At 43.8% G+C, this 27,792-nt stretch overlaps 2 protein-coding genes across 8 annotated transcripts in view; both read left to right on the forward strand.

The window, feature by feature from the left end:
* MCEE (methylmalonyl-CoA epimerase) overlaps window positions 1–16,246 on the forward strand; it is a 36,953-nt gene extending 20,707 nt beyond the window's left edge. Inside the window, exon 4 of the mRNA XM_039340141.1 lies at window positions 16,231–16,246. The gene's annotated coding sequence lies outside the window, so the exon portion shown is untranslated. The remainder of the gene's footprint in view (window positions 1–16,230) is intronic.
* Window positions 1–27,792, forward strand: part of APBA2 (amyloid beta precursor protein binding family A member 2) — a 55,558-nt gene that overhangs the window by 16,861 nt on the left and 10,905 nt on the right. For 4 of the 7 annotated variants that reach the window (XM_039340131.1, XM_039340136.1, XM_039340129.1 and 1 more), the window contains exons 2-7: window positions 16,231–17,228; window positions 21,945–22,025; window positions 23,256–23,292; window positions 25,701–25,846; window positions 26,428–26,463; window positions 27,582–27,668. In XM_039340131.1, coding sequence (XP_039196065.1) covers window positions 16,260–17,228; window positions 21,945–22,025; window positions 23,256–23,292; window positions 25,701–25,846; window positions 26,428–26,463; window positions 27,582–27,668 — 1,356 coding nt within the window. In that variant the 5' untranslated portion in view covers window positions 16,231–16,259. Of the gene's footprint in view, window positions 1–4,648; window positions 4,675–16,230; window positions 17,229–21,944; window positions 22,026–23,255; window positions 23,293–25,700; window positions 25,847–26,427; window positions 26,464–27,581; window positions 27,669–27,792 lie in introns of all 7 variants that reach the window. The other 3 variants (XM_039340130.1, XM_039340135.1, XM_039340134.1) reach the window with 3 other exon arrangements.

The following is a 27,792-nucleotide window of genomic DNA, read 5'->3' on the forward strand; positions in this document are numbered from 1 at the left end:
AGGAAGGAAGGAAGGAAGGAAGGAAGGAAGGAAAGAAGGAAGGAAGAATAGCAGAATAACAGAGTTGGAAGGGACCTTGGATGTCTTCTAGTCCAACCCCCTGCTCAAGCAGGAGACCCTAGACAAGCGGTTCTCAACCTATGGGTCGCGACCCCTTTGGGGGTCGAATGACCCTTTCACAGGGGTCGCCTAAGACCATCGGAAAACACATATTTCCGATGGTCTTAGGAACCGAGACACCGCTCCTCTATCCATCTCCAGGTAGTGGGTCTGTCCATGCTGGGGCCGAGACCAGGGTCCGGTGGGGTTGGGGGCAAGGCCAGGTGCTGGCAGAGAAGGAGGGGTGGGCTGCGTGGAGCGAGGCGTGGGGCAGGAGGGCAGCGAGGAGGTGGGCGCTGCAGCTCCTGCTGCTGCTGCTGAGGCAGCCGATCACGACGCAGAAGCGCCACAGCATGGAGCGGCGCGGCCGAGGGCGGGCAGGCGTGCAGGCCGAGGGGGAGACATGGCCCTCCCATGAAATCGCAGGCGGCGCTGCCTCGCCAGCTCTGCCTCGGCCAGGCTGAGGCGGTTGCTGGGCGACGGCCCGCGTGCACCCTTGGCCTGCCTGGCACAAGCTCCAGCCACAGGAGAGGAGGTGGAGCGCGTGCACCAGAGAGAGAAAAAGAAAAAGTGAGTGAGAAAGAGAATGAGAGTGAGTAAACCCCACCCCTCCTGCCCCCGCCTGCAGGGGTCGCGGCATTAGGAAGATTGAGAACCACTGCCCTAGACCATTTCAGACAAGTGGCTGTTCAGTCTCTTCTTTTCACTTCTCCAGAAGTGAGATGAAGAAGAGGATCATCTGGATCATTTGTGGTCCATCTCTGGATAGGATTTCTGCTTCCTCTTTGAAGGACAGAGCAAGCAGCTTGTCCAGAAAGAGTTAATTGGAGTAGCTGATTTGTTTCCACTTACTCACTGGAGAAGCAACCAATGGATGAACTGTAACGGCCAGTTTCAACACCGTCCACCATGCTTGAAGGTCAACAGGCTTTGTGGTCCAGACTCACTGTTCCCCACCTCATCTCAGCAGAACGATGTGTTCTCAGGAATAAGTTCCTGCTATCTTAAAATAGAGAAATTGTTCTTGCACTTCAAATATCTACAGATGGGGAAAGGTCATTTCAACCTTGAAATGCCAGCAAAGTGTGGATTTGTGCATAAGCCTGGGCGACAGCAAACCTGTAGGTACTCATTGTCATTGAACAACAGAAAGGTGAAGGTCTACATTTCCAGATACAGATATGTTTCCCTCTTAATTTGTCTATCTTTGGTTGAGTACGCTGTCTAAAGGCAGTGGGTTATAGCAGCTAAAGTTCTAGCCAACTGTCTTGCCATGCAAGCTGCCAGAGGTTTAGACCAGTCTTTCAGCCCAACCTACCCAAGGAGAACATTAGTGATGATGGTACCTAGTCAGGTAATGAAACATTTGCAAGACAACCACCAAGCTCAGAGAGTGCTAAGTAGCCACTGTCGTCGTGGTCTCCTCCCCCTCCCCCTCCCCCCCTCCTCCTCCTCTTTTCCATCTCCTTCACTCTGCAATCCCCACACCATACTGATGATGTTACCTAGCTAGGTCATGAAGCATCTGCAAGAAAACCACCAAGTTCTGAGAGCATCAAGGACGCCATATTTTGGTAACTTCTAGGGAGGAGCTAGAAGTTTGCTGTCTCTTGACCCTCTGGACTGCAGCCCCTCCCTCTCTCCTGGGAATCCAGGCTATCTTCCATCACAAGGACCCCTTTGTCTGGCCAACAGGGGTCTAGATCTACCAGAAGTTCTGTGATTTTCCTCCCCCATTGAGAAGCTGAATTGCTCCACGGCAGATATACAGTCTCTGTCATTTAATGCCCTTTGGGGTCGGCTGGGATGTGTGTCTGTGCCAGATATGTCTTGACCCCAAGATGGTATATATCTTAGGGTAAGGAAAGCTGTGCCCAAGAGCAGCTGTGGGATAAATCTCCCTTGTCTCTGTGACTTGACACCTCCCCTTCCAAAATAAATGATGAAGAGCTTCAATCTGCAAGCAGGGCAGTCTCGTTTGCATGACAAATTGGAGCACCTTCCCAGCCCTTCCCCCCCTTCGTTCCCCCCAAAGGGCTTTTGAGCAACAGCTCCTTGTAAATCTAACAGACTCTAATAATATAACAGATGATGTATTTAGAGCTGGGGGAAGAGAGCTACAGAAGGGGTGGTGTGTGTCTGTGTGCAGCTCCCTTTCTCTTGTTCTATACAAGCAGTCCTCAACTTACAAACACATTTCCGTGAGCATAATTTCTGTCATAAGTCGAACTGGACCGGATTTTATACATTTTTATACTGGTGATCATTGGGTAACTTTGTAGCACTGAGATGCACATTCTAATATTTTTTTTAAAGCTGGTCTTGAAGTCTTTTTGGCATCTTCTTGCCCCTTCAAAATTAAAAAAAGAAGATTAAAAAAGCAGTAGAAGAAAGCAGAGATAAGAAGAAGAAAAACTGTGAGAAAAAAACCACCTATCTAGATTAGGTTCCTACAAGGTGCGGAAAGGCTATGTTGACTGAGCTGAAATGTGTGGTTGACTTGGGAAAGGGTGTGTTGTGAAGTGTTGGTGTGTTGCATTGTGAAGTTGGGGAAAGGAAGAGGAACAGATGGGGGAAGCAGTCGCAGGGTGTGGGATTATGAAGCTTTAGGGCAACAGGAGATGTTGGACATCAAACCTGTTAAGATGGTGGTCCATCAAACTAGTTGAAGCTTCTCCAGGTTAATGGGACAGTGGTAGTTTACAAGCTGGCTGTCATCCCTCTCCTGGTCAGAAAACACTAATTTTTCTTGCAATTTTTTCTTGAACCTCTAGTCATGCTAGGGCCAGGCAATACCCAATCCTCAAGATTCCATTTTTTTTCTTCCTAATTGTGGCAGAAGCTTGGAATATTCTTCTCCTTGCCCCTCTTGGGCCGTCTTTGTGGGAAAAAGCGTTGCCATCTGCCAATGCAGCCCTTCCACCATTGGTTGCCAACCGCTTGGCAGATCGGAGAGCCAGTTAGTCATTCAGAAAGCGTCTTCGGCTCTCCGAATTTAGCTTCCAGATACTTCTGCAAGACAAGAAGGCAGCACGCTGAGTGGCTGCTGAAATGGCCGTTTAACCTTCCCTTTGCTTCCTCTCTGCTGGAAGTGGGTTTCTTCCTGGGGTCTTCTGCTGGTACTGCCCCATAGTTCGGTTAGAGAGCATCAGAAAGGGACCACCTTTTGTTCCTTGCCTGAAAGAGGGCACCCCAGGTATGTGAGGCCCCCCACTTTGGGGGAGGCAGCAGTAACCATCTGCTACCCTTGCAGATCCTCACAGTGCAAGATGAGAGGAGGGGCGGAAGAGCCTGTTTCAGGAAGCTAAACATAGCAGGGAGTGAGAATTGATTGGTGGCTGGGAGGGAGGAAAAACCCCACACGTTTAGGCTTAGGTTTGTTTAGGGGTGTCGTTTCAGGGGTTCCTGCCAGGCCTTGTGGGGGGGGGAGAGAATCCTGAGAAAGAGGAAAGGGGTACTGCCTTGTGAGGTGTTGCGGGGTCTTTGTTTTATTTGACTCACATCTTTACATTCACCAGCTGGATATACAGTAGGTCCAGAATTTTAGTTCATGAAATTTGCTGAGGACCACATTCTCCAGTGATGGAGCACCCACGTCTTCTGAAGGGAAGCTATTCCATTGGGTTTCTTGCTCTCACCGTTAGGAAATTTCTCCTTGGTTAGTTCTCCTTGGTTAGTTTCCATCCATTGCTACTTGTCCTCCTTTCAGCTGGTTTGGAAAATAGTTTGACCCCCTCCTCTTTGTAGGAGCCCCTCAACACTGCTATCATTCCCATTAAGGACCTCTGTGCTTAATGGGAATGGACAGGATTGGACTCTTAAACCTTCCCTTGCTTATTTAAGTCTCGTCTGATATGATCCGCTGATTCTGATGGAAGGCTAGCAAGGTGATGGCTTTTGATCCTGTTTAGAATTGGCAGCTGGTATTCAGTCAGCTCATGTTGAATATTGATTGCACTTTAGAAAATCTTCGAATGCAGTTGGGGGAGGAACAAAGTGAGCTTTGAGGAACCTCAACGCAGGCGAGAGCTTCCTGTAACATGTCCTCATCATTTGATTTATTTTATTTCTTTGTTTTTGTTTATTTTCCTCTGTTCCGTTTTGGCTGATGGTTCTTGCAATGGGCCAAACAGTTCAAGAAAGTCAACATCTTTCCCAGAGTTGTATTGGTGTGGTTGGCCATAACCACATGGATATCTCAGTGTTTAGGTTCTTTAAGACCCTCGTATTAAAGTACAGCTTTCAGTTTCTGAGTTGGAGGGTGCAAACATCCCCTAACCATTCCACAGGGAAAGGCCGTGATACACGAGAGCCCAACAGTTCTAGGAAGTCAGCAGTGGGGAGAGAAAGCCGTTAATTCGGTATCCCCAAATCAAACATTGCAAAAAGTGTCAACTAAGAAAGGATAAGAAGGGAATTTTAACAGAAACAGAAGGAAAAGCAGTGGGACTTGAACTGGGAAACTCCCAATAGTTTTTTTAAGAGGCTTTCTTATTTTTTCGGGCTTCAATCTTTCTTTTTTCTTTTTTATGGTTTCCATGGAAAGCAGCAGGCAGTGGAAGAAAGCTTGTCATTGTGAGTACCCCTCTGCTTGTTTTAATGAATATGTAATGCCATGACTTCTTCTGGAAACCTTGGATTCATTCTTCTCACTTTAGTGCGCCGACACGCAGGAGAATTTTACCTTGGCAGGGATACCCCGTTGTGTTTGGCAGTTTCCAGCCATCAAAAGAGCAACGTTGGTGTCTGGCAGAGTAGAAAAATCTCAGAGTATCTTAGAGAAGGACAACTGGCTAAGAGGCCCCCTCCTCATTAGAAGGAAAGAGAAGAAAGGTGTCTTTGCAAAGGCAGGAATAGCTTGTTACCTTTAATATAATTGAATTTCGCTGTTGTTGTTATGTTGTGTGTTCTGGGTTGTTTTTTTAGCTGGCTGGAGTTTTCTTTTCACTGTAGATTAATTGGACAGAAGCAACCTTGTTGGGTCCTGATGTAGGAGAAGAATAGGCAGAGTTAGGGGGCAGAGTTAAACAAGTCATTAGCCTAGAGTCCTTACATTGCTGCAAATGATCTAAGTCTAATCCTTTTTGAATTCTGCAGAACCTTATCTCGGGCCAATTTAGCATTGAACTTTAGGTGACGGGATTCTGATCTATAGGCTCAAACAATTAATCTTCTGAACTGCTACTTAACATATGGTCCAGATTCTTTGCGTCTGACACCTTATATCCATTCAGGAAGTAGATAAAGATGGTGTTTTGGATTCCTAAAATCCACTAGAATAGAGGTCCCCAACCTTTTGGGCACCAGGGACCAGTTACATGGAGATAGGTTTTTCTGCGGACCGGAGGGGGTGTGGTTTTGTGTGCTGCCTGCATGCCGCGGATGGGGCTATGTTTGTTTGTGCAGTCCGGTTGCTGGCATGCCATGGCCCAGTACCAGTCCATGGACCCAGAACTAGAAAACATTTGGGGTGATAGAGCTGTGACTCATCCATGATGTGTGATAGAGTATGAACTGAGACTCAGATGTTCCATATGTGTTTGTAGAGATAAGAGGCCACCTCGTCCCTCCTCAACCTCATGCTTATTTGTTGCATAGATTTGCCATCTTGCATTCTGCTTGCCCATCTGCAGGTGCTGCTTTCTGTAACTCATTTTCCCCGCTGTTCATCCAAAGAATTCAGAATGGCACATATTGTTTCTGTGCATTTTTGTTTTACATTAAACTAGTTATTAGATGCTCTTCAGCTAAAGTTCTTGGATTGGCACATAAGGACGGGACGATAAAAGGCCTAATAAAATGCCTTTTAAAAGAGAAGCAATAACAGGTTACCATTAAGGAAAAGAACTTGGCCAGAGGAAAAAAATACTGGGAGAAATTAAAAGAATGTTCTGTTGATGCCAGACCGGGGGGGGGGGGGAATGCTGGACTGCAGAATACCAAAAAAAAAAAAAAAAAAAAAAAAGATTGAAGTTAAAGGAAGGCAGATTCCAGGGGATTGTCTGAAAAGCAAAAAATAAAACAATAAAAAAGCAATAGATTGTCTAGAGAATTCAGTGGCCAAGGCAGGTGATAGATTTGATTCTGTTTGTAGTTGCATATGGAGTATCATAATTGGGGAGGGGGAGGCTAATGGAGTAGACGACACCCCATCTCCTCTTTATGTGCATTTTGCTCCTTCTGTCTCCATCATGCTTAGTTTTATTTTCACTGAATTTTTAAATTTGAGATCATCATTTATCATTTTCAATTTATATACTGCATTCATTCAATGTCGGCAAGCCGCTCAGAGTCACCTTTGGTGAGATGCGCAGCATATACATTTTATAAATCAATAAAACATCCTTATCAAGATCTGGATTTCCTCACTTGCTACATCATTCTCATGAATTCCTTCTGCTGTGCGCCTAGACCAGAGGTGTGGGGAGCCACGGCCCTTTTATGACTTGTGGACTCCAACTCCCAGAATTCCTGAGCCAGCTGTGGCTGTTGGAGTCCACAGGTCATAAAAGGGCCATGGTTCCCCACACCCCTGGCCTAGACAAACCCAAGGCGCTTAATCCAAAGAGGGTTTTCTTTCCTTTTTTCTTTTGAATATAGAGATGTTGGACTCCTTCCCCCCCCCCCTCTGCAGCTCCTGAGCTTCCACCATCTGTCCCACTCATCATTTTGAAGGAACGTTCTTCACAGCTCCATCCATCACTGCAACAGCCTCCTCAGTTGCTTCTATTTTGCACGTCCTCGGTGGTTGCTTCTCCAGGATTTTTATCCTTCCCACACATTCCAGGAAGCTGCCAGTTCTTGCCGGATGCTATTTCTACCCTCTGGTGCCTGATTTCCAAGAGATATGCCAGTCAAGCTCATAGGATGCGTTCAGACTAGAAAATCTTAAGATGTGCACTTTGGTAAAGCACATTTGGGTTTCCAAAGGGGGAAGCAGTTTTGTGCAAGACCTATCAGGTTCTGCCTTGGACCTTCACAAGAAATTGATTGGCACTGGAAGAAGGACCAAGATGGACAGTTAAGGAGATTCAGGCCTTGAGATATTTTCCCCATTAAAGCCCTAGTTTATATTCAGTGGACAAGACGTTCCCATGGTAGAGGCAATGGCAGGGGTGGGGAACATGGCCTTCCAGATACGTCTGAATCCAAACTCCCATCAACCTCTCCCTTGGCCAGGCGTGGCCAGCAAAATATTCTCTATTCCAGTATGAGGGATATTCAATCAGCTGCATTCTTTGTATAAGAAACACGGAGGTCCAGCAAGGTCTTAAGTTCTTAATCTTTTTTTCTTGGTCCCATTTTCACCATTTCCATCTCTTCCGGTTCCGTGCTGAGCGTTGCCTGTTGCTTCATTGATCGCCTCTTAATTAAAACTCTTGTGTTTCTGCACAGCCAGTCAACATGTGTTTTTCCTCTGGTGCCGCTTTCTGTTTGTTTTTCCTAGACAGGACTTGCTCATTTAATCTTGCTGTGTGATTTACTATCAGTAGCTACAGTATGAGCATTCAGCTTGTTAGGAAGGGAAAGAATTAAACGAGACTTCGGGATGACGCTTGGTTGTATGTCCGGTAGCCCATCAGTCAATGGCCTGGTAGGAGGAATATGGGCATTATTGTCTTGTCTGCCTGTTCCTAAGGAGTGACCCATCAGGAAAAGAACAGTGACAACTTTCAGCTCAAGTATCCAAATAAAAGTCCAGGATTATTTTCATTTCCAAAAAGCTTACCTTTTATTGAATACGTGGCCTGGTAAAGGTGAGGTAAAACTAACTCTAAAATCCCAAGGCACCAGACCAAAGCATATAAAAATGACTTTCCCAGCCAAACTCCCCCCAGATGTCCATGCAGCTCATGTAAACATGTTCGCTTTGTTAATGGGACCCGTCTGCTATCTTCTGCACACCTGCTAGCAGCTAGAATGTCCTTGAAAGGTTTCTATACTGCGGACTTTCAGCAAGCTTTCCTCTAACTAACTCATTCGAAAACAACACCTTCCCCCATCCTCTTATTCTAATGGCCAGATGAAAACAGGGAGGCCCATAGCTACCAAATTTTCACTCTTGACAGACAGGCCTAGGGAAAGTGTGGAGGTGTGTCCAAGCTCATACCATCAACATTGAGTCACAGGGTATAGAATTGGTGCCCAATTTTGGCTTATTTCTCAAACTTTGTGGGATGGTGAGGATGGGAATCAGAGCAACTTGCCTCACTCTGGAAGTTCTCCTGTTCAGCTTCTGACCTGAATCCTGCTTAAAAAGCCAAGAAGCAGACTCTGCTCCTCCTGAAGATACATTATTAGATGGTCTCCTGATGTTCTTCAGAAGATCAGGAGGCCACTTTGCTGTTCCCAGTCTCTCAAAAGTTGTCTACTCCAACTCAAGTGTGGAACTTCTCTCCAGGGGAAGAGAGAGAGCCTACCCCATGAGAGAGGGTTCCTTTACCCATAAGCCCATAGAAAGCTGGTAGGTGATGATAACCTTTGGTTTCTTCTTACCTCACGTCTTGGAGCTACCTGAAGGAGGTTTCTGCCAATGGTGATGTTTTAGCTCCTGACCAAAAAGGAAAATGGCTGTAAGTCAAGTCTCGTGTTTAGCTTTAATATCCTTCATGACATGGAGGGAGATTAAATTGAAAATATAGTTCTCTTGGTAGGGCTAATAATAATAAAAGATGTTGCTGACATTTTGAGGAGGGGGAGGGAAAGCTTCCCTGAATATTTGCTGAAATGATTGACGGAAGGTTTTATCTTCTAACCAGGTGTAATAATTGGAAAGGTCTGTGCGTGCATCGTAATACAGCTTTTGGAAAACTCTGTGAAAGATCTTTTAAAGCTCTGATTTCTCATGTGTTGGGTGAATGTGCACACCTGGCACATAATCTATTTATAAAGCAACCTTTCTCTACAAAAGGCAACACAATATGCTGCAAACCATATTAAAAAATCTGCGTATTGTCTCCAAATAGCCGCCAGTCTTAAAAGGAAAATATTTTGGAGAAGGCCTTTATTTAAATGACATCTTGTGCACTATTAATGTCCTCCCTCTGCTATATCTTTTATAAATATTTCCCAGAGGGTTTTATTATCATTTAATGCTAATTGGCTCATGTCTCAAGGTGGATTTTCTTTGATTGGTTGAATGGGAGATCTACCCATTACACATGATCCCTTTCCATGAATAATTTTGGGAGGACATCTCAGAGCTGTCATATATTAAATCACATAATCATAAAGGGGAAGGAAACCTTGAGAACATGGGTTGAGATAATTCACTGGCCTACCATCTCTCTGCCTTCCTGACTCCAATGTTGACCTGTCCTGACTGTTAAGTCATTGTTTTTTCAACCTTGAGCCCAACCATTCAGTTCTCTAGCTCAGTCTAGTCTACAGCAGCCCTGGGTAGCTGTGATCAACTGAAAAGTAATGAAACTATCATTTCCAGAAGACCTTGAGAGCCATCTGGCCATCCCAGTAGAGCAGAGGTGGGCCATCTCCTGATAAATCCCTAATGATAACCAAAGAAAGCTTGGATTAATTAATTGGTTGACTTATCGGCCAACAAGTTGGTGTCCACATTTATAGATTTTCTATAGTGACCACATTTATAGATTTTTCTCCACGATGATCTATTCTTAACTTGGTTCTGGAGACCTCTCAAAGTCTTGTTAGTCAGATTCATTATAAGGAAACAAGGTTGGGTTATAGAATCTAGATACATTCAGGTGGGCTCTTCTTGATGTCTTTGATCCTTTTTCTAACCCTCTCTTGATTGAAGGTCCCTATTTAGGAGATAGGAACAGAATGTCCCATTTCTTCTCACTCCACGTTGTTCTCAAAAAATTCCATGATCCCTAGATATATCAAAAACTATTTGGGAAGCTGAAAGCATCTCAGAGGCATGTTCTCTAAAGAGTTGCCAGCGTGGGCATGACCAAAAAGACTGCCAGAAGATATCTTATTAACCCAACATACCTTTGACTTCCCTTCTCTGGGCAGATGGACCCAATTTCCAGCAAAGCAGAAGTTTGCTGTTGCTCATAATTTTTTTACCCCTAGCCTCCATTTGGGAGAAGCAATGTATTGCTTCATCTAGTCCAGGGGTCTCCAAACTTGGCAACTTTAAGACTTGTGGACTTCAACTCCCAGAATTCCTCAGACAGCCCTGTCTGGCTGAGGAATTCTGGGAGTTGAAGCCCACAAGTCTTAAAGTTGCCAAGTTTGAAGACCCCGGATCTAGCCCTTAGTTGGTGTGGAAATTTAGCTCCCATTGGGGGTGAGGGTTGTGTTCCATAGATTCTGGGGCTTCGTACATTTGCTTGCCAGAGATGATGCATAGGAATCACCCTTTGGGAATGACCAAACTGTTTTTCCTTCTGCAAACCTCTCCTCTTTTATAGCTGAAGGCCTGTTGCAGTTCATCTGATATCTCTTTTATTTGCTAGGATTCCATTAAAATCCCTGTGCAGTCTAACGCTAAGTGCTAATGGCTCTTTCCTGCAGAGATAATTTAAGGGCCTGTAATCTTACAGACTTGTCCAATAGTGGTGCATTAAAGGGTAACCAAATACAACTAGGGAAAAAATGGACTGGTTGAGCAAGTGAAGGTTTTTATTTTCAATCTATAGCTGCCTTTATTCTTGCAGTCTATTTCTTCTCCTGCAAAAATCAAAAATAAGTTTGCAGCCAGTAAAAAAAAGCAATGCCAGCTTTGCTGAGAACATATGTTTGTTATGTATAGTTGAGATCAAGCAGCTTCACTCCTCTGTGCAGACCAGGATGTTCATATATAATAAGCTCTGCAGAATAACACACACACACACACACACACACACACACACACACACACACACACACATTATATATATATATATATATATATATATATATATATATATATATATATATATATATATATATATATGCTGAACTGGTGGAAACTGGCTGAATCCCACCACTGTATATAAAGAACCGATTTTGTAGTCACAGAATAGGACAATTCTCTACAGTTATCATTTTTCATTGCAGTCTCAGCAATGGCTGAAGTGGCTTGCAAACTGGAAATTCACAGAGGCGAGCCCTCTGTTTAACAAGAATAAAGACAAACTATAACCTGGTTTTGGGGGAAAATGCCACCTTTTATTCAGGTTTGGCTTGTAGGTTTCCAGTTGCACATGGGAAATCTTTATTTTGGGAGCTGTACAGTCTCAGTAGGAAGACATGCAGTAGAATTCCAGCCTCGGTGCTGATTGGATGTGGAATGTGCTTCAATGTGGAAACATCAGCAGTTGCTGGGGGAGAGCTAAGAAAAGAGCTGATCTAAAACTGAACCTTGCTAGACTTTCTCTAAAAATGGCTAAAATGAGACAGAAAGCATTTTACACATCTAGGCCAGAGAAACTGGAGCTGGTCTCTCTCGTTCACGTGTTTCCTGCACAACTTGCTGTACAGATAGATAGTCCTCAACTTACGACTACAATTGGGTCCAGAGTTTCCACTGCTAAGCAAAGCAATTGTTCAGTGAGACAGGCCTAATTTCACAACCCTTTCTGTGATGGTTGTTAAACCAATAACAAAAAGTGAATTCAACGGTCATGCTTTGATTTTGCTTGTTGGAAAGCTGGCTTTCGCTGGCAATCACACAATCGCTTCTGAAGATGGGCGGAGGTGGTTCAGCCTGTCTGTCTCTCTGCCGAAGCTGTGCGGTGCCAACCGCCTAGTTTCCATTCTCCTAACTGGCCAAAGTAGATAGAAACTGGTAATAGACTGAGGAAGATGAAGGGAGTTGCCGTTTAATGGATCTGGAAGCAGGGAAGCAGGAAACACAGTAACTTGGTCCCAGAGCCACAGTGATCATTGCCAAAATTCAACGGGATTTGCACCTTTTCCAAAATCTTGGATTAATACAACACAATGCAAAATTGACCATCGGAAGCAGCTTGTCTCTTTTCATTGTGCAGCTCTAGACAAACTGCCTTGGTCTTCATTTTATGACAAAGGGAATCTCGATGGCAGGCAATGTAGGCTTTAAAAGAAATTCTTCCCTCTTTCCCAAATCACCAAAGCAAAAATCTTTAGAGGTTTGAAGGAATTTGCCATGTGAAAGGGAGCAGATAAGCTTTTCCCTGCAGAATAGGAGGAATGCAACAGCTCTCATTTGCCATACAGTGTGCTGTTTAATTCCTGCTCTCTCTGGATTGCTTCTGATGCAGCCATTATTGCAGTCGATCACGCTGATAACGCCAAGGAATCTGGGAATCCGTCCACATCGCTTCCTCATTGATATGCATCCCGTGTTGGCGGGTTCCAGTCTGTCTGAACAATTTTTTTTAGCCAGATAACAAGGTCACCTTTGTCATCAACTGGGGGGGGGGCAGGGAGATAAAACATATAAAACAGAGAGCTTTTTCAGAGATCAAAAAGGGCAAACCACCTTGAAATTAATTTCCTGTTAAAAAAACCTCAATCTCTACTTTCTTTTCTTCAATTTTCTATGGCTTTTATGACAGCAAAAATTGCAAATGTTAGATCAGGGTGTCTAACTTTGACAGCTTTGAGACCTGTGGACTTCAACTCCCAGGATCCCCCAGCCAACATGGTTGCCCTCTAAAGCAGGTGTATGCAACCTTGGCAGCTTTGAGACCTGTGGACTTCAATTCCCAGGATTCCCCAGCCAACATGTAGTTTTTGCACCATAATTATCTTTGGCATTTGCTGGACTATTCAGGAATCTGGCATGGCTTGATTTGATCCATGAAGCTTCTTTCTGGTAGAGCATCGGAAAGTCCAACTCTTTCTTCCTTCCTTCCACCCCTCCACTTTGACCAGTCAAAGTCCTTGGAATTTTGGCCACTGTGACTCTTAGTCATGCAAGGACTCCATGCCTCGTCCGTGAAAAAGTCCCCACCATCTTCTGCTTCTTCTTCGGAGAGGCAAAATCTCAAGGCCACTTTCTTTTCCAACCGTTGGAGCAGGGGGTTGGACAAGATGACCTCCAAGGTCCCTTCCAACTTTACTAATATGAATATGAAATGGATAAGACCTGCTCAGCACAGGACTAGCTTGGAAATAAGCAGTGCTATATCTTTATCTGCCCAGAGTCACTTTATCGGTGAGATGGGCAGCGTATAAATTTAATAAATAAATAAATAATTTAAAAATACCTGACATAGATTTACTCTGAATTTGGGGATCTCCAAAGACAAGAGCTGTAGTGGCGCAGTGGTTAGAATGCAGTATTGCAGACTTAATTCTGCCGACTCTCAGGAGTTTGATCCTGACTCAGTCTTCCTTCTGAGGTCGGTAAAATAAGATGCTGACTCTGAAAACTATTTAGAGAGGGCTGTAAAGCACTGTGAAGCAGTATATAAGTCTAAGGGCTACTGCTAAGTGCAATCTGTCCCACTTCAGCAGTGAGTTTCTTACCCTGGAAGAAGCGTCTTCTTCCAAGAACCAAAGAAGACAATTTTGCTTGGCTGCTCAATTGGTTCCCACTCTTCAAGTGCACATATATTTTCCCACAATATCTGCAAACACCATGCCTATTTTTGCATTCTCGCCTGCCCCCTGACTGAGGAAGTTTTTAGCTGTTGGAATCAATTATATTTCAGTGACAACTGAGGGAATAATTGCTGGCTTGTAATGACCGCTGATTCTGTACAACCTAATCTGCTGAACATTGCTCGGAAGTGAAGAGCGAAAGCCCACTCCGATTTCAGCGTGGTGATGAAATAATATAAATGCAAATGCCACCAAATTAAATTAGCTGGGTGATGGCATGACAACACAGAGACACCATAGCAAGGGCGAAGTATTCAGTTCTCGGCTCTGCCTTGAGAAGCTGATTTTTTTCATCACTGTCATCTTGGAAAAAGGAAGACTTAAAATCCCTGTCCAGAACAAGCAGAAGAATGTGTAAAATCTGATCTGTTGGGGGCTGGAAAGAGGTCCACGCTCTTTGCCAACTTTTGAGCCGCATGCTTTCATTCATAATCATTTCTTTTAATTGCAAAAAAAAAAAAAGGAAACTTACAGCGTGATGAGTTTTTCACACTAGTGACGAGGTCCGTTCTGCTGAAGAAATGAAAGCCTGCGAGACAGTTCTGTGCCTTAAATTGGACTGCAAAGAAATTAAGAAATCAAATTATGCATTGATTTCCGTTGGTCTCTTGGATGCGTGCTTCGGGTATAACTAATCAATATGACTTGCCATCGCTGGTTTTAATTGCTGAGCAAATTATCATTTCTTGAGGGTGGGGGAGGGGAAATTAATTAGAGCCTCACTGCCCCTCTCGCACTGGACATGGTGCACTAAGAAGAAAAGCTTCCTTTGTTTTGGAATAATGATGCCAAATCTTACTAAAGAAGGATGCTTTTGCCTCTGTTTCTTCTGGCGATGTGATTCTATCCCGCAGCATTGATCTGGAGAGACTCCTTTGCATATATATCACCAACAAATGCCAAATAGATTTTGGTGCATTCATGCTCTTTTCCCCAAATGTTAGGCCAGGATTTAAGGAAACCCAGTTTATCAATGTTCACTTTTATGAAGAGCCTCAATTATTATTTTTGATTCCATTGAATTATTTTAATGGGTTATATTTTTCATTCTTTCTATGGATTGTCTGCCATCCAGAGCTACCTATTTAAGATGTGTGGGTGTATATATTTTCTAAATAAATAAACAAACATAGGATCACAATAGTCATGATATTATCCAAATAATGGAATAATAGCAGTGTGTTTATTGGTAGACACTTCTGAATCATCTCTTCAAATGAAATAAGAAGTCTTTAATTCTCTTTCTTTGTTAGTTTTTCTTGCTTCTACTAAGTTTCCAGGCCTCATTGAGAGTGTTACCTTCCCCTTGCTGATTTTTTTTAAAAAAAAGCTTCTTGGGCTAAATGAAAGTGAAGTTTAAAGAGTTGTCAACTTGAAGAAGATTAAAGGGTCTGGTAGCTTTGCAAGCCATTATCAGTGAGAATAACTAGGAGTCTCATTAGTATTTGCTGTTAAGAATCTCAGTTTATTTTCCTTTTTAATCACATTTATGGTGATAAATCAATATTGCCTTAAATGGTCCCGCTTGATTTAATATGAAGATTCTGCACCAAGCTCACTGGGGCTGATTCCCCATCAGTGAGATTTTGGAAACCTTAATTGAATGTGCTACCTTACCTAAGCTTACGAGGATGCTATTCCCTCTGGTCATAATTGTTTTGCCACCTTCCTTATGATCTTCACTCCTTTCTAATGCATGAGCAGAGTGTGTATTAATTTTATGGAGACATATGGTGAGTGCGACAAGATGCAACAGAAAGTCACATTTTCTCTACTCAAGAGATCCCTCATGATGTTCTCCTTGAAAATGTAGAATGGTGTCCCTCCAGGCTCCATAGTTTTGAGACGTGCTTCATATTTTCTGGGGGAAGAGCATGACTAATTTTTCAGCTACGGCCGTTTCTTTTTCTTTATTTGGTGTGTTGAGTAGGAGCTCCTCAATTTCCTTGGTGGGCATTTGGAGTTAAACGTTCCCAAATCCATCTTCTCCAGATGTTTTGTGGGCCATCTCAACCAGAAAGACCTAACCAGACTAACCTTTGCTAGTGGAACTTGTCTCAGACTAATTTCACACAAAGATCTGGAGACCAGAAAAATCAAACTGGCTGAACATCTTAGAGGATTACTCCAAAATTGTCTAGCTCTGCAAAGAAGAAGGTTCATTATGAGGGCAGGCCATTTTGTGTGGAAGAGTCTTCCCTGTTTTAACTTATCGCATTGATGAAACCTCATAAACATCCAAATAAAGGCTTTGAGGAGAGTAGAAACTTCACTCAAGGCTTTGGGGGATCCTAGATGTATATAATTTCTTTCAGGTTAAGCCATTTCAGTGTATAATTATTCTCCTCCTTATTGCTTGGATTCCTTCCCAACATGTCTCACTATAGCAAAGATGGATCGTCCTACAAATGAGTGACATTCTCACCTGTTCTTCTTGTTGGAATAGATCATGAAACCTAGTGATGACTCTCCTCCACCCCATTATCCACCCTGGATAAATTGAAACTCTTCATTTTAGCACTGTTGCTCTCGTTCTTCAGGTAATTCTTATTTTTGTTTCACTCTTTCCCACAGGCAGTGCAGAGAAATGACTGCCCTTTAAGATGTCCACCACCATGGCAAACAGGAAATGCCAAAGCACCACGGTGGCCATGCTGGATCACCGGACAAGAGCCTGTCCTTCTTCTCCCCACGGCCAAGCAGCTGAACAGGCCAACAATACTTTGTCTGGGGAAGACTATGTGGAGAAGGTGATGGACGCGGTATCACTTGGTCAAGGTAGCCTTCCCCCAGTTGACCCCGAGCATATTGATAACAGTGCAGATGGGGACTCTAGTTCAGATTATGTCAACAATACTTCGGAAGAGGAGGATTACGATGAAGGACTTCCGGAGGAAGAGGAAGGAATCACCTACTATATTCGATACTGTCCGGAGGATGACAGTTACCTGGAAGGAATGGACTGCAACGGGGAAGAATACATCCCCCAAGAAGAGCATCATGTCGAGACGGACGAGTGCCACGAAGCTATTGAGGAAGGTGAATGGGTGGAGACCAAAATCCAGCACCAGGACAACGTGGCCGAAGCGGTGGGCTACCATGCAGGCTGCATCCAGATTTTGGAAAGTGAGGTGGCCTGTCTTGAAATCCAGGACCAAGACGAGAGCATCCAGTATTGCCATCCCAGTGAAGGGGGCTACTACTCGCCGGAAGCCAATGGCAACTCCCGCCGGATGTCCCCTTACCACGGCAGGAACGAAGAGGGGGGGGATTTGGAAGAGCAGGAAGAGGACATCGACCAGATCGTGGCGGAGATCAAGATGAGCATGAGCATGAACAGCATCAACAGCGCCTCGGAAATGAGCCCCCAGCACGACGGGACTGAAAACGTGCCAAATGACTATGCAGAGACGTGTCCCAAGGGGGAGCCTGGCCACACGGCCGGTCGGCATCTGGGGCGGCCCAAGTCCCTGAACATCCCCCCAGCCTCCAAGCAGCTCGGAGAGGCCCCAAGGGGCTTCAAAACCAAGTCCAAGACTCCAGAGGACCGGCAGACCTGGCCACAAGAACAGGTGAGTCAGGGGTTCTCCTCCTTTGCCGAGGGGTTCAGCTCATCTGGTAAAACAATGCAGGCGGCCCTTGACTTACAAGCATTTGTTTAGTGACCGTTCGGAGTTGCAACGGCACTGAGAAGGATGGTTTATGATCTTTGCAGCATTCCCACAATTTGAGCACTTGGCAACTGGCACATTGTTGTGAAGTTGCCTTGTTCTGGATATCATTGATCCCCATTTGTAACCTTCCCGGCTGGCTTCTGACGAGCGAAGCCAGTGGGGGAAAGCCAGATTCACTTAATGACTGCACAATTCACTGAACAGCTGCATTGATTTGCTTAGCCACAGCGGCAAAAAAAAAAGGGCATAAACTGGGGCAAAACCCGCCTAACAACTGCCTTGCTTAGCAGTGGAAATTTGAGGCTGAATTGCCGCCATAAGTTGCCTCCGTGGAGTGTCCTTCTCTTCTTGTGTTATGAAAGACGTCCTTTTGGAAAACAGAGAGAGAGGGAGAAAGAGAGAGAGAGAGAGGGAGGGAGGGAGAGAGAGAGACAGGGAGGGAGAGGGTGGGAGAGAGAGGGAGGGAGAGGGAGAGAGGGAGAGGGAGGGAGGGAGAGGGAGGGAGGGAGAGAGAGACAGGGAGAGAGAGGGAGGGAGAGAGGGAGAGAGGGAGAGAGAGGGAGGGAGAGAGGGAGAGAGAGGGAGGGAGAAGTTAATCTACACTTTAACTGCTGTGAACCTTCTGGCTCTCTGGGGAATATAAACGTTATAATCAATCGGCAGGCTGCCCTTACAGAGCTCACAAATGCTCCCTTTGAGGTTCTTCTTTTTATATATATAAAGCATAGAAAGGTTGGCAAGTATAGATGGTCGTCAACTTACGACCTCAATCGGGACCAGGATTTCTTTTTTTTAAAATGTATTTTATTATTATTTTTTTAACATGATCACCATTAATATTTGCTAAACAGCGTGTTGTCCGGGTTTATGTTTACAAACAATCACAATTAGTTTCTATAATTCCATACTCCACATAGTAGCTTTCCTTGAGTTTGTCTTCTTCCAATAATATTCTCTTTTATCAACCTTAAATTAGTACATTTCTTTGTATTTTAGTAGATAACAATTGAATAGAAACATTTTTCTAGTATGTCTACAAGCAACAACCACATCCATAGGAAGCTTCTTTTCTAATTAACCATCTTAATCACCTTGTTGTAGATCCTGTTATTAAAGTTTTTGAGCAATGTGGGGAAAATAAATTTAAATAAGAACTTTAATAACGGGACCAGGATTTCTGTTGCTAAGCGAGGCAGTTTTTCAGTGAATCACCCCCACTTTTACAATTATCTTTATCACGTTGTTAAGTGAACAAGGTAGTTGTTAAGCAAATCCAGCTCCCCCCCCCCCAATCTTGCTTATTGGAAACTGTCTGGGAAAGTCACAAATGGTGATCCCATAACCCCAGGATGCGGCAGCCATCATAAATAGGTGCTGGTGGCCAAGCACTTAAATTTTGATCAGCAGACTATGGGAAATGCTGCCCTGCTTCTAAATGTGAGGACCAGCCATAAATCACATTTTCCCCGTGCCACTGTAACTTCAAACGGTCGCTAAAGGAATGGCTGTAAGGTGAGGGCTACATATATATGAGAAAGGCTTTCTCCTGTTGGCTGAAACAGGGCAGCTCAGCCTTGTGGATGGGCAGGTTAGTCTCCCTTGTAAGGGAATGCCTTCTGAATGTTTTTCAGAAAAATGGGAGACGGCTTCCCCCCCCTTCCCCCATTAGAAAAAAAAAGGATGCTCAGAATTTGTGCCATCACCTTTTGCATGTGCAGCTGTTGGAGAACATCTGTAGTCAGTTTATTAGGAGTGCAGTTTTGAAGCATTTACTTGGAAGGGAGACTTATTGAGTTGAATAGCTCTGGCTCCCATGGAAGATGTCTGTATTCCAGCCGAGCCGAGCTGAGGTGGGCCGGATTAAAAATCTCGCCCTCAAATTCTCATTTTATTTATCCATGGGAAGCCGGGCTGAATTTCCCTAATGATTATTGAAGCTGTAATTGCATTTGGATGTCTTTTGCTTGCACTTGAAACTCGGCTCAGCAGAGGCAAAATTTCCACTCTGTACACCATTGTGATTCATCACGAATTCCTGGGAAGTGGAAGAATTGATAGACTGCAAGAAGGAATAAAGGGGAGGGAGAAGGTGTGTGGACTGCTGTGCTGGGGGAAAAAACACACAGCCTTCTTTAGTGACTTCCCATAACTTCATCTGCAGTAAGAAGGTTTATTCCCCAGAATGTTGAATCCAGGTGAATTCTATGGTGAATTTCAAGGAGGTAAAATGACCTCCTCCTGCTCCTCCTCCTCCTTCTCCTCCTCCTCTTCCACATTACTGTGCAATGTGCTGTCTGGGGAGGAATTACCAGCAATTACTTTGATATATAGACCACCCTGCTATGAATACATGTTTTGCTCCAGAAAGTCTCACCATCTCTAAAATAGCTCTACAAAGAAATTAATCCATTTCAGAAAATGGAACATGTTGCCCAGTTTCCAAATAGAGCATTGGGGTCTGTCCCAAGGGATTTAACAGCCTGAATGCATAATACCGTAGTTTGTTGAAATAGCAAATAATCAATTGATGGCATTTCATATGCAAAGAAAACAGGGATGGGGAGCAAGGGAAAAATTGCCCTATTTTTTAAAAGCAAAGAGAGAAGAACTTGGTTTGAAATTGTACATATTAATCAGCCTTGGTTTTACAATAATTATATGACATGTTGAGTTTCCCATGGGTAGAACGGAGAATTGGGTACATTTGTTGCCTTAAGTTATATATCCATTAATTAATTATAATTATAATATAATAAATTTGGCAGCAGCTGATATGATGCATTTGTTCTTTCTTTGTCTGTCTTATATGTTTTGAAGAAAGCTGTGATGGGACATCAGTGGCTTGGCTCACAGATTAGGTGAAGCCATTATTTATTGAACCACAGTTTATTGAATAAACCATAAATGGCTGGGCTTATGCAACACATTAAGTTGAACCCAGTTAATGCCAGAGTTATCTCAAAGTCATCTGTTAATGCTCCAGATTATGGGGAAAGGACTTCTGCGATCAATGGATCTGCAGGTTGTAAAATTACAGCTGGGGGAAATGGACTCAAATACTGTAGAACTCAATCTAATCCAGTTTCTAAATTTGGTCTGTAAATGCACATTTTGCAGCACCAATCTGAATTATAACCAAACCTGACATGGCTAGTAAAGAAGAGGAGAAACTTTGTTGTTGGGCACCCCAAGACCAATATATCTGCTGACATTACATCCTGTAAATAATTCCCTTCTTCTGCAGTCACCCTGTCTTTTTGATCTAATGCTGCCTGCTCCAGAAATAATTTGCGGTTGCCAGGCAGTGCTGCAGACGTCTTTTACATATGACCTCTGTTGCACTGGGAATTTTCTGTGCATGCTGGTACATGTTGCACTTACAACCGAGCAGGGGGTTTAGATTTTTTTTTTTTTTATCCAAGTGAGGATAAACATTATGAAGGAACTGCAAAAAGTGTGTCAGGATTTCGCCTCTCTGCCGTGGTGAAAAGCGCCATGCTCCTCCAGCGCTTTCAATTAATGCAAATCTTTTAAAGACCTAGATGCTCTGCATAAATTTACCCCTCCCCCCTTGGGTGAGAAGGCTGCTGTTTGAACATAGTTCTCAGGAATGGAGCCTCACTGGGGAGGTCTACCCCATCAGTTTTGTGCTGAGGGGGCCTCTGCAGTGCTCAAAGGAAGGCCAGGGAGATTTCAGGACCCTGGACAGAGCAAGCAGTTGATTGGGTTCTACCTGAAGCCTGCCAGAGGTTGGGGCCCCATTGTTATCTCTCCAAGCAGTCCTTGACTTATGACCATTCCTTTAGTGACCAAAGTTACAACAGTGCTGAAAACAATGCCAACTTATGACTGGTCCTTGCACTTCATGACCGATGCATTCTCACGATCAAAATGTATGATGATGCATTTATGACATGATTCTGCAGTCACCATTTGCAAACTTCCAAGGACTTCCAACAAGCAATGTCAATGGGGGTAGCTGGATTCGTTTCATGACTGGGGGGGAGTTATAAATCAGGCATGGCTCACTTAACAACAGGGATGGAAGTTCTGGTCCCAATTGCAGTTGTAAGTTGCTGATTACCTGTCGTCCACCAGAGAGGACAATTGTTCTGGGGCACCGCTAGACATGTTCATACAACTATGGCTGAAAATCCTCCTTCACACAACAGGAAATAACTCCTCTCCTTAATAGAGAGTTGGACGGTTTTGATGGGAAAGTCTTCCGTGGATGATGTGCCTTACTAAGCAAAAGTAACTCCATGGTGTATCTCTCCTTGACACTGGGGGGACCCACACCCTAATTTTCTCCTTCCCAAAGAGATGGTGGGCTCGGTCACTCCGTGAATGGCTCCAGCATCCATTCTACAAATCCATGGGGAAATATGGTATTCAGGACTAATGGAAACGAGCGTCTATCCAGGCGCTTGAAGGAAACTTCAATCTTTCTTGTGCTGCCCAACCAGTCAATGCATAAATCCGTTCTTATTTCCACAACAGGAGCAATAAGACTCATGGACGAGAGGCAGTGATAAATGCCGTTAGCATTGATTCTCTTCCTCCTACGTTACTGATCGCCATGGTGTGTCTCTCTCACTTCCCTTTGCTGTGTAGGTATGCAACGGCTTAGAACAACCAAGGAAGCAGCAGCGCTCTGATCTCAATGGACCGATTGACAACAATAATATGCTGGAGGCAAGTCCTGGGATCTGAGCAGAGTTCTTCTTTTCCTCCTCTCTGTTTTATGTTGTTCTGAAGCTGCAGAAAAGTGTTGGCCCCCCCCTGTACAATGTTTGTGTGTGTAGATATAGGACGTACCATTCATGGGGGCCAGTGGGAAGTAAATTGATCAAACCATAAGCATAATGAGCAAAGACCCTATTAAAATCACACCGATGCTGATACCAACAGCTACGTACCCAAAATTAGGCCTGGCCAGTTATGTTAAGAATATCAGTGCAGGTAATCCTCAATTTACAATCATCTGTTTAGTGAACATTCAAAGTTATGCTGGCACCGAAAAGAATGTGACTTGCACCTGGTCCTCACACTTATGACTGTCACAGCATCCCCATGGTCACGTGAACAAAATTTTGACTCTTGGCAACCGACACGTATGTACAATGGTTGCAGTGTCCTGGGGTCATGTGATCATCATTTGCGACTTTCCCAGCTGGCTTCCGACACCCAAAAACTAATGGGGGACTTTCTCAGCTTTGATTAACGATGGCATGATTCACTTAGCAGGGGCAGTGATTTGCTTAAGCCACCATAGTAAAAAGCATTGTAAATCAGGTGGGATTCACTTCCAGGTCATGGGTCAAGGGCAGCCTCATTGATAACATAATAAACCCTCAGCGCACCGATAGGAGGTTGGGGATTTTCTATGGAAGGGGTTTTCGCTCAGGAAAAAGTTATCAGAAATGTTTTGAGCTGAATTGTGAAGAGCCTGGAGAAGCAATCATGGCTGAAGTCAATACAGTTGCAAGATCTGAAGGGGGAGACCTCCCTGGCCATGCAGTTGTCTTTGCAAAGGCAGGGAGAATGGACTCCCTTGAAGGACTGTGGCATCTGTCAGATGGACCACAGCTAGGAGAATCCCCTGTCACTGAATACATCTGAAGGACCAGTTTTCTCTGCTGTCCTAAAAGATCTTGTGTTATAATTATATACAATGCAAACCGATTGAAAAACTAGACGCGATCCAGGTGCTTTTCATCACCTGTGTTATATACAGACTTTGTATAGCTTTATCCTTTTTAACATTGTAAGCCGCCCAGAGTTAACCTGTGGTAAAATGTGGGGCAAATTAATTTAATAACTAACAAATAAACAAACAAACAAACAAACAAAAGCAGGTTCCTCGCCTGGCATGGCATTAACATTCAAAGTGATCAATCGCTCTTTATTTTTATTCCCATACAGAGCAAGAAAGTACCGTCTTTCCCAAGCTTTGTTGATGGTAAGTACCCTTCTGCTTGCAATGTTTATTAATTACTCTAAAAAAATATAGCTCTAAAAATATAGGGAGGAAATTCAAACAAACCCAAGTACAGTGCAAGGACTGATGATGTTCCCTAGTTGGGTCATGAGACGTCTACAAGTAAACAACCCAATTCAGAAAGCACGAAGTATTCCACAGTTCAACCATAAGCTAAAGAGATTATCTTCGAATTTAGAAAGTTCTCAAGAGCAGCAATTCTGTAACTGGAATTCTTTCCTTCCATTCCGAAAAACTAGCCCTTCATGTAACTGTAGATCAAATAAACTGGCTTTTTCAGAAGCCTCCCACTACGAGGGGGTTCAGAGCAGCGTTCAGTATCCCTCCGCAGCCAGGGTGCTTAAATATTACTTTAATAACCAGCGCAGGCATGTGGCCTAATGAAATTTAAATTTATCTCTATGATTGATCTTTGCTGGGAATCTCCTGGAGTGTAGCATGTTTCACTTCACCCATGTCTCATTTGCAACGCTAGAGAATTTATATCTATTGTTAAAATTGGCTGAAGGAAAGCTCTCATTTCCCCCCCCCCCCAAGAAGATAAATGGGCATAATTGAGGAAAGGGCTGCCTGGATTGGAAGGAATAAGACAGGCTTATACCTGGGTAGAAACATGGAGGATTGCAACACTGGTTGAAAAGGTCCTGGATTCTTTGCATAAAGATGCGTAGAAGCTCTTGCTGGAGCCACCTGTTTCCATTGTGGTGGAGATCTTTAGATGAAGAACTCCACTGATCCTGGAACACAGTTTGGCCAGAATCAGTAAATGTCTTCTAGAACCAAAGGTCCTTTTTTCAGGAGGCAACTGGACTTTCTTGTGTTTCTTTTGAAGACGTTTCGCTTCTCATCCAAGAAGCTTCTTCAGCTCTGATTGGATGGTGGGATCTAGATAGAAGGATCTAGTCAGAGCTGAAGAAGCTTCTTGGATGAGAAGCGAAACGTCTTCAAAAGAAACACAAGGAAGTCCAGTTGTCTCCTGAAAAAAAAGCACCTTTGGGACAACCAGACATGTCTTCTAGGACTTTTCCCCCTTGATCTTCCATGGTTTGCAGAAAGAGGGCAGGTCTGCCAACCAATTGAGAACCAAGAGCTTCCAAGACCCCTCAAATAGTTGGAAAACATTCCACGTTTTTTGCTTCATCAGTTCCCATTGTTGGGGGGAGAGCGGGAAGAATAGTTTTGATTTTCCAAGTCTTCTGGGAAGGCTTGCTTCTCTTTGCATCTACCTCTGGAACGTGAGATCTTCAGAGATCTTTGATTGCCTCCATCAAATGAAAAGGGAGCTGGTGACTTTGGGTCCACAAGGACATCTAAGGGGGCTGCCATCTTAAGCGTGAACTGTTTTTTTCTCTCCCCCAAACAGCTTGGTTTAGCTTCTACTTGGATCTCATTTTAGCCCCAGACTGAAATATGTCATCCATTTAAGTTTTCTGCTCTAACTCAGCAGGAGGGTGGCCTAGAAAGATTCTTAAATGAGAAAAAATATGACTTGGAGCTTCTTCACCACTCCTGCACTCTGCTATGTGCTCCAGGATTCGACATCTATAAATGCAACCAATCAACCAGCAAATAAAGTGTCCTCAAGCCTGGGATGAGCCCTACCAACCCCCTTAGCAACTGATCTTTTGGATAGTATCAGCCCTAGCTTGGTCTGGCTCTCCTTTTTTCTGCGAGACCGTAGTTTGATTCTTGATGATGCCTCTTGGCTACTGTCTTCTGATTTACGTTGGCCTCTCAGCTGTCCAATTCTGCTGGTTTTGAGACGGTCGGTGCCAGCTGATACTCAGTAAGCCCTAATCAATGGACGTGAATGCTATTCCTCTTTTCTAATCTTGACATGCTTAAATTAACAGGAACAATAACCAGCTAAGCAACTGGGGAATTTCTCTAGCTGTTATTTTTCCTTGGGGGAATAACATGTGCCTCGCCTAGGAACAAACCCTGGTTTTGTTGTGAGTTTAAGAGAGGGGAAAATATGTATTTTCATGAACCTATTTGGAGAGCCAGCTAGAATCTGTCTCTTGATTTACCACATCTCTCCCCTGTGATTTTATTTTATTTTTCTCCTTAGGAGAACAGTGTTCGGCTGCTGCGGCAGCACGCGTCCCTGTCTCTGCTGTTGCATTGTTAAAGGAAGGAAATTTCCTCACCTTCTAATGGTCTTAGATTGGGAGATGGGAAGCTCTGTTAGTGTGCAAAAACAATTTTTTTTAAAAAAAAAATCAAGTTTCAAGCCATCCCAGCATTGCACGTTCTCCATTTTATGATTATCTCAAGGACCTTTGCTTAACTGAGGCTTGGAATCTTATAGCCACATTTAGTGGGAATAAGCAAGAACTGCAGACCTCATTGCCTCTTCTCTCTTTTAGTTCCAGGGCCTTGCGAGCCTGAGGACCTCATTGATGGCATCATCTTTGCAGCCAATTACCTGGGCTCTACCCAGCTGCTCTCCGAACGCAATCCGTCCAAAAACATCCGGATGATGCAAGCCCAAGAGGCAGTGAGCCGTGTCAAGGTAGGATGGGAAGGACCAACCCCCTTTGAGGGATGGGCTTTCAAGGCTTAGGGGCGCCGCTCCTCCTCGTTGAGTGTAGTGATCCCCTTGCTGCAGAGAGCCAACCTGCACAAGGGCTTTCCAGGGGCTTTGAAGTCACCATCAAGACCAGGTTCAGGGATTCTGTCTGGGGAATTCTGGGAATCGAAGTCCACAGTCTTAAAGCTGCCAAGTTTGGAGATCCCTGTCCTAAAAAGCCTGCAATTCTGGCTTATCAAGAGCGAGCAAAAAACTTCTAGGGAAATAGGAAGATCAGCTGATGTTTGAGAAGAAGACAAAAGAGTGGCGGGTTTCGCCTGCCTCTGAAATGCTCTCCTTCCTTCTCAAAATGCTGCCTGAGACCCCTTCCTCCAGGATACCCTTCCCTCAAATTCCCGCTTGGCGCTTTTGGGATCCCTGAAAGGAGGGATTTCTAAAATATTTTGCTAACGTCCTAAGATGGTTTTCCCTCTCCCCACCCCCACTCTTTTTATGCATTTGTCTGTTTCCCTTTGATTTACATATCAATTTATTTATTTTTAATGCTTCTCGTTCTCCCCAAGAGGATGCAAAAGGCAGCTAAAATCAAGAAAAAAACGGTGTGTAGACTGTTTTTCTTGAATTCTAATGTCTGTTTCACATTTTTGGGTTGCTTTTGGCTTTTTCACCCCACCTTCTTCAATTGTCCTTGTGCATCCTGTTGTGCTTCTCCATGTGGAAGTTCATGAAACTGTAATATGAATCTTTGTGTTTCTGTTTGTATGAACATTCTTAAAATATACCTGTCTGGTTGGAGGGACGCAGGCCAGCTGGTTTCATTGGAGAACGTTCCATTTCTCTCCTTCTCTCTGTGCTACTTGGACATTTTCTCTCTCCTTTCCTTTTTAATTTTTTGTTATGCTTCAGAAAACATAATATTTTTCTTTGGCAAAAATTTCTTTCTGTTGATTCCCTCAGCAGAAGCAATGGCTCAGAGAACAGTCATGATTTATTTTCATTTTCACAATGGGGTCTATTGGTCTGCCAGCCAGCTTTTCTTTCCTTAAGGTCAACTTGCCTTGCTTCTGAAGATTAGGTTGATGGAAGTTTGGGAGGAAAAAAACCAAGAACAGATTTTTGAGTGAAGTGGCTGCTGAAAAACAAAATGCTGAATGGAGCTTGATCCTTAATGCTAAACTCCTACTTTATGCATCATACATCAACTTTGGGTTTTTAATAAAGACAAAAATAAATCACAGTAGATCCAACAAGTCCCATATCTGCCCATTGATGGTCTAAAAAAGGAAAAATACCCAAAATATGTGCGACTCTTAAAGATTCTAAGTTTGGTTATTGCCCTAAACCTCTGTGGATTAAAGTCCATCTAAGTCACCGCTTGATCTTTAAAAAGTTTTCTGGGTTTCAGCCTCATCCGATTAATATAATCATTCGGCTGGAGATCATTACTATTGTTGCAGAACTTCAGATTTAGAAGCTCTCTTGCCTCGTTCCCCATCTTTGGTGAAGGCGGGACTCCAAAACTTGAAAGTTAATTTGTACAGTTGAAGCTTTGCATGTGTCTTTTGAAAATTAGCCATTCCAAATAGCTGTTCTATGTCGTAGTAAATCACTCAGTGTGCCTGTTGTATGTTGCATCATATCCAAAGTAAGTCTGTGAGGAGTCTGCCATTTCAAGAACATTCTTTAAGCGAATTTACTACTCTCTGTCTTTTTTTAGACTTCTGAAGGGGATGTACATGCTTTGACAGAGGTGGACCTGTTTATCTCCACCCAGAGAATTAAAGTTCTTAATGCAGACACCCAGGTAAGCCTACAGCCCCATCATTGCAGCATTAATTATAGGGCCATGAAATAATTTCGACAGGCCAAAGTCTAACCTCTCAACATTTCTACAAGTGTCCCATTCAGATGTCCTAGAAGAGCTAACT

The sequence above is a fragment of the Crotalus tigris genome, unplaced genomic scaffold, assembly GCF_016545835.1.
Source record: "Crotalus tigris isolate CLP2741 ecotype Arizona unplaced genomic scaffold, ASM1654583v1 scf7180000017741.1442986301:2390832, whole genome shotgun sequence".
Lineage (NCBI taxonomy): Eukaryota > Metazoa > Chordata > Lepidosauria > Squamata > Viperidae > Crotalus > Crotalus tigris.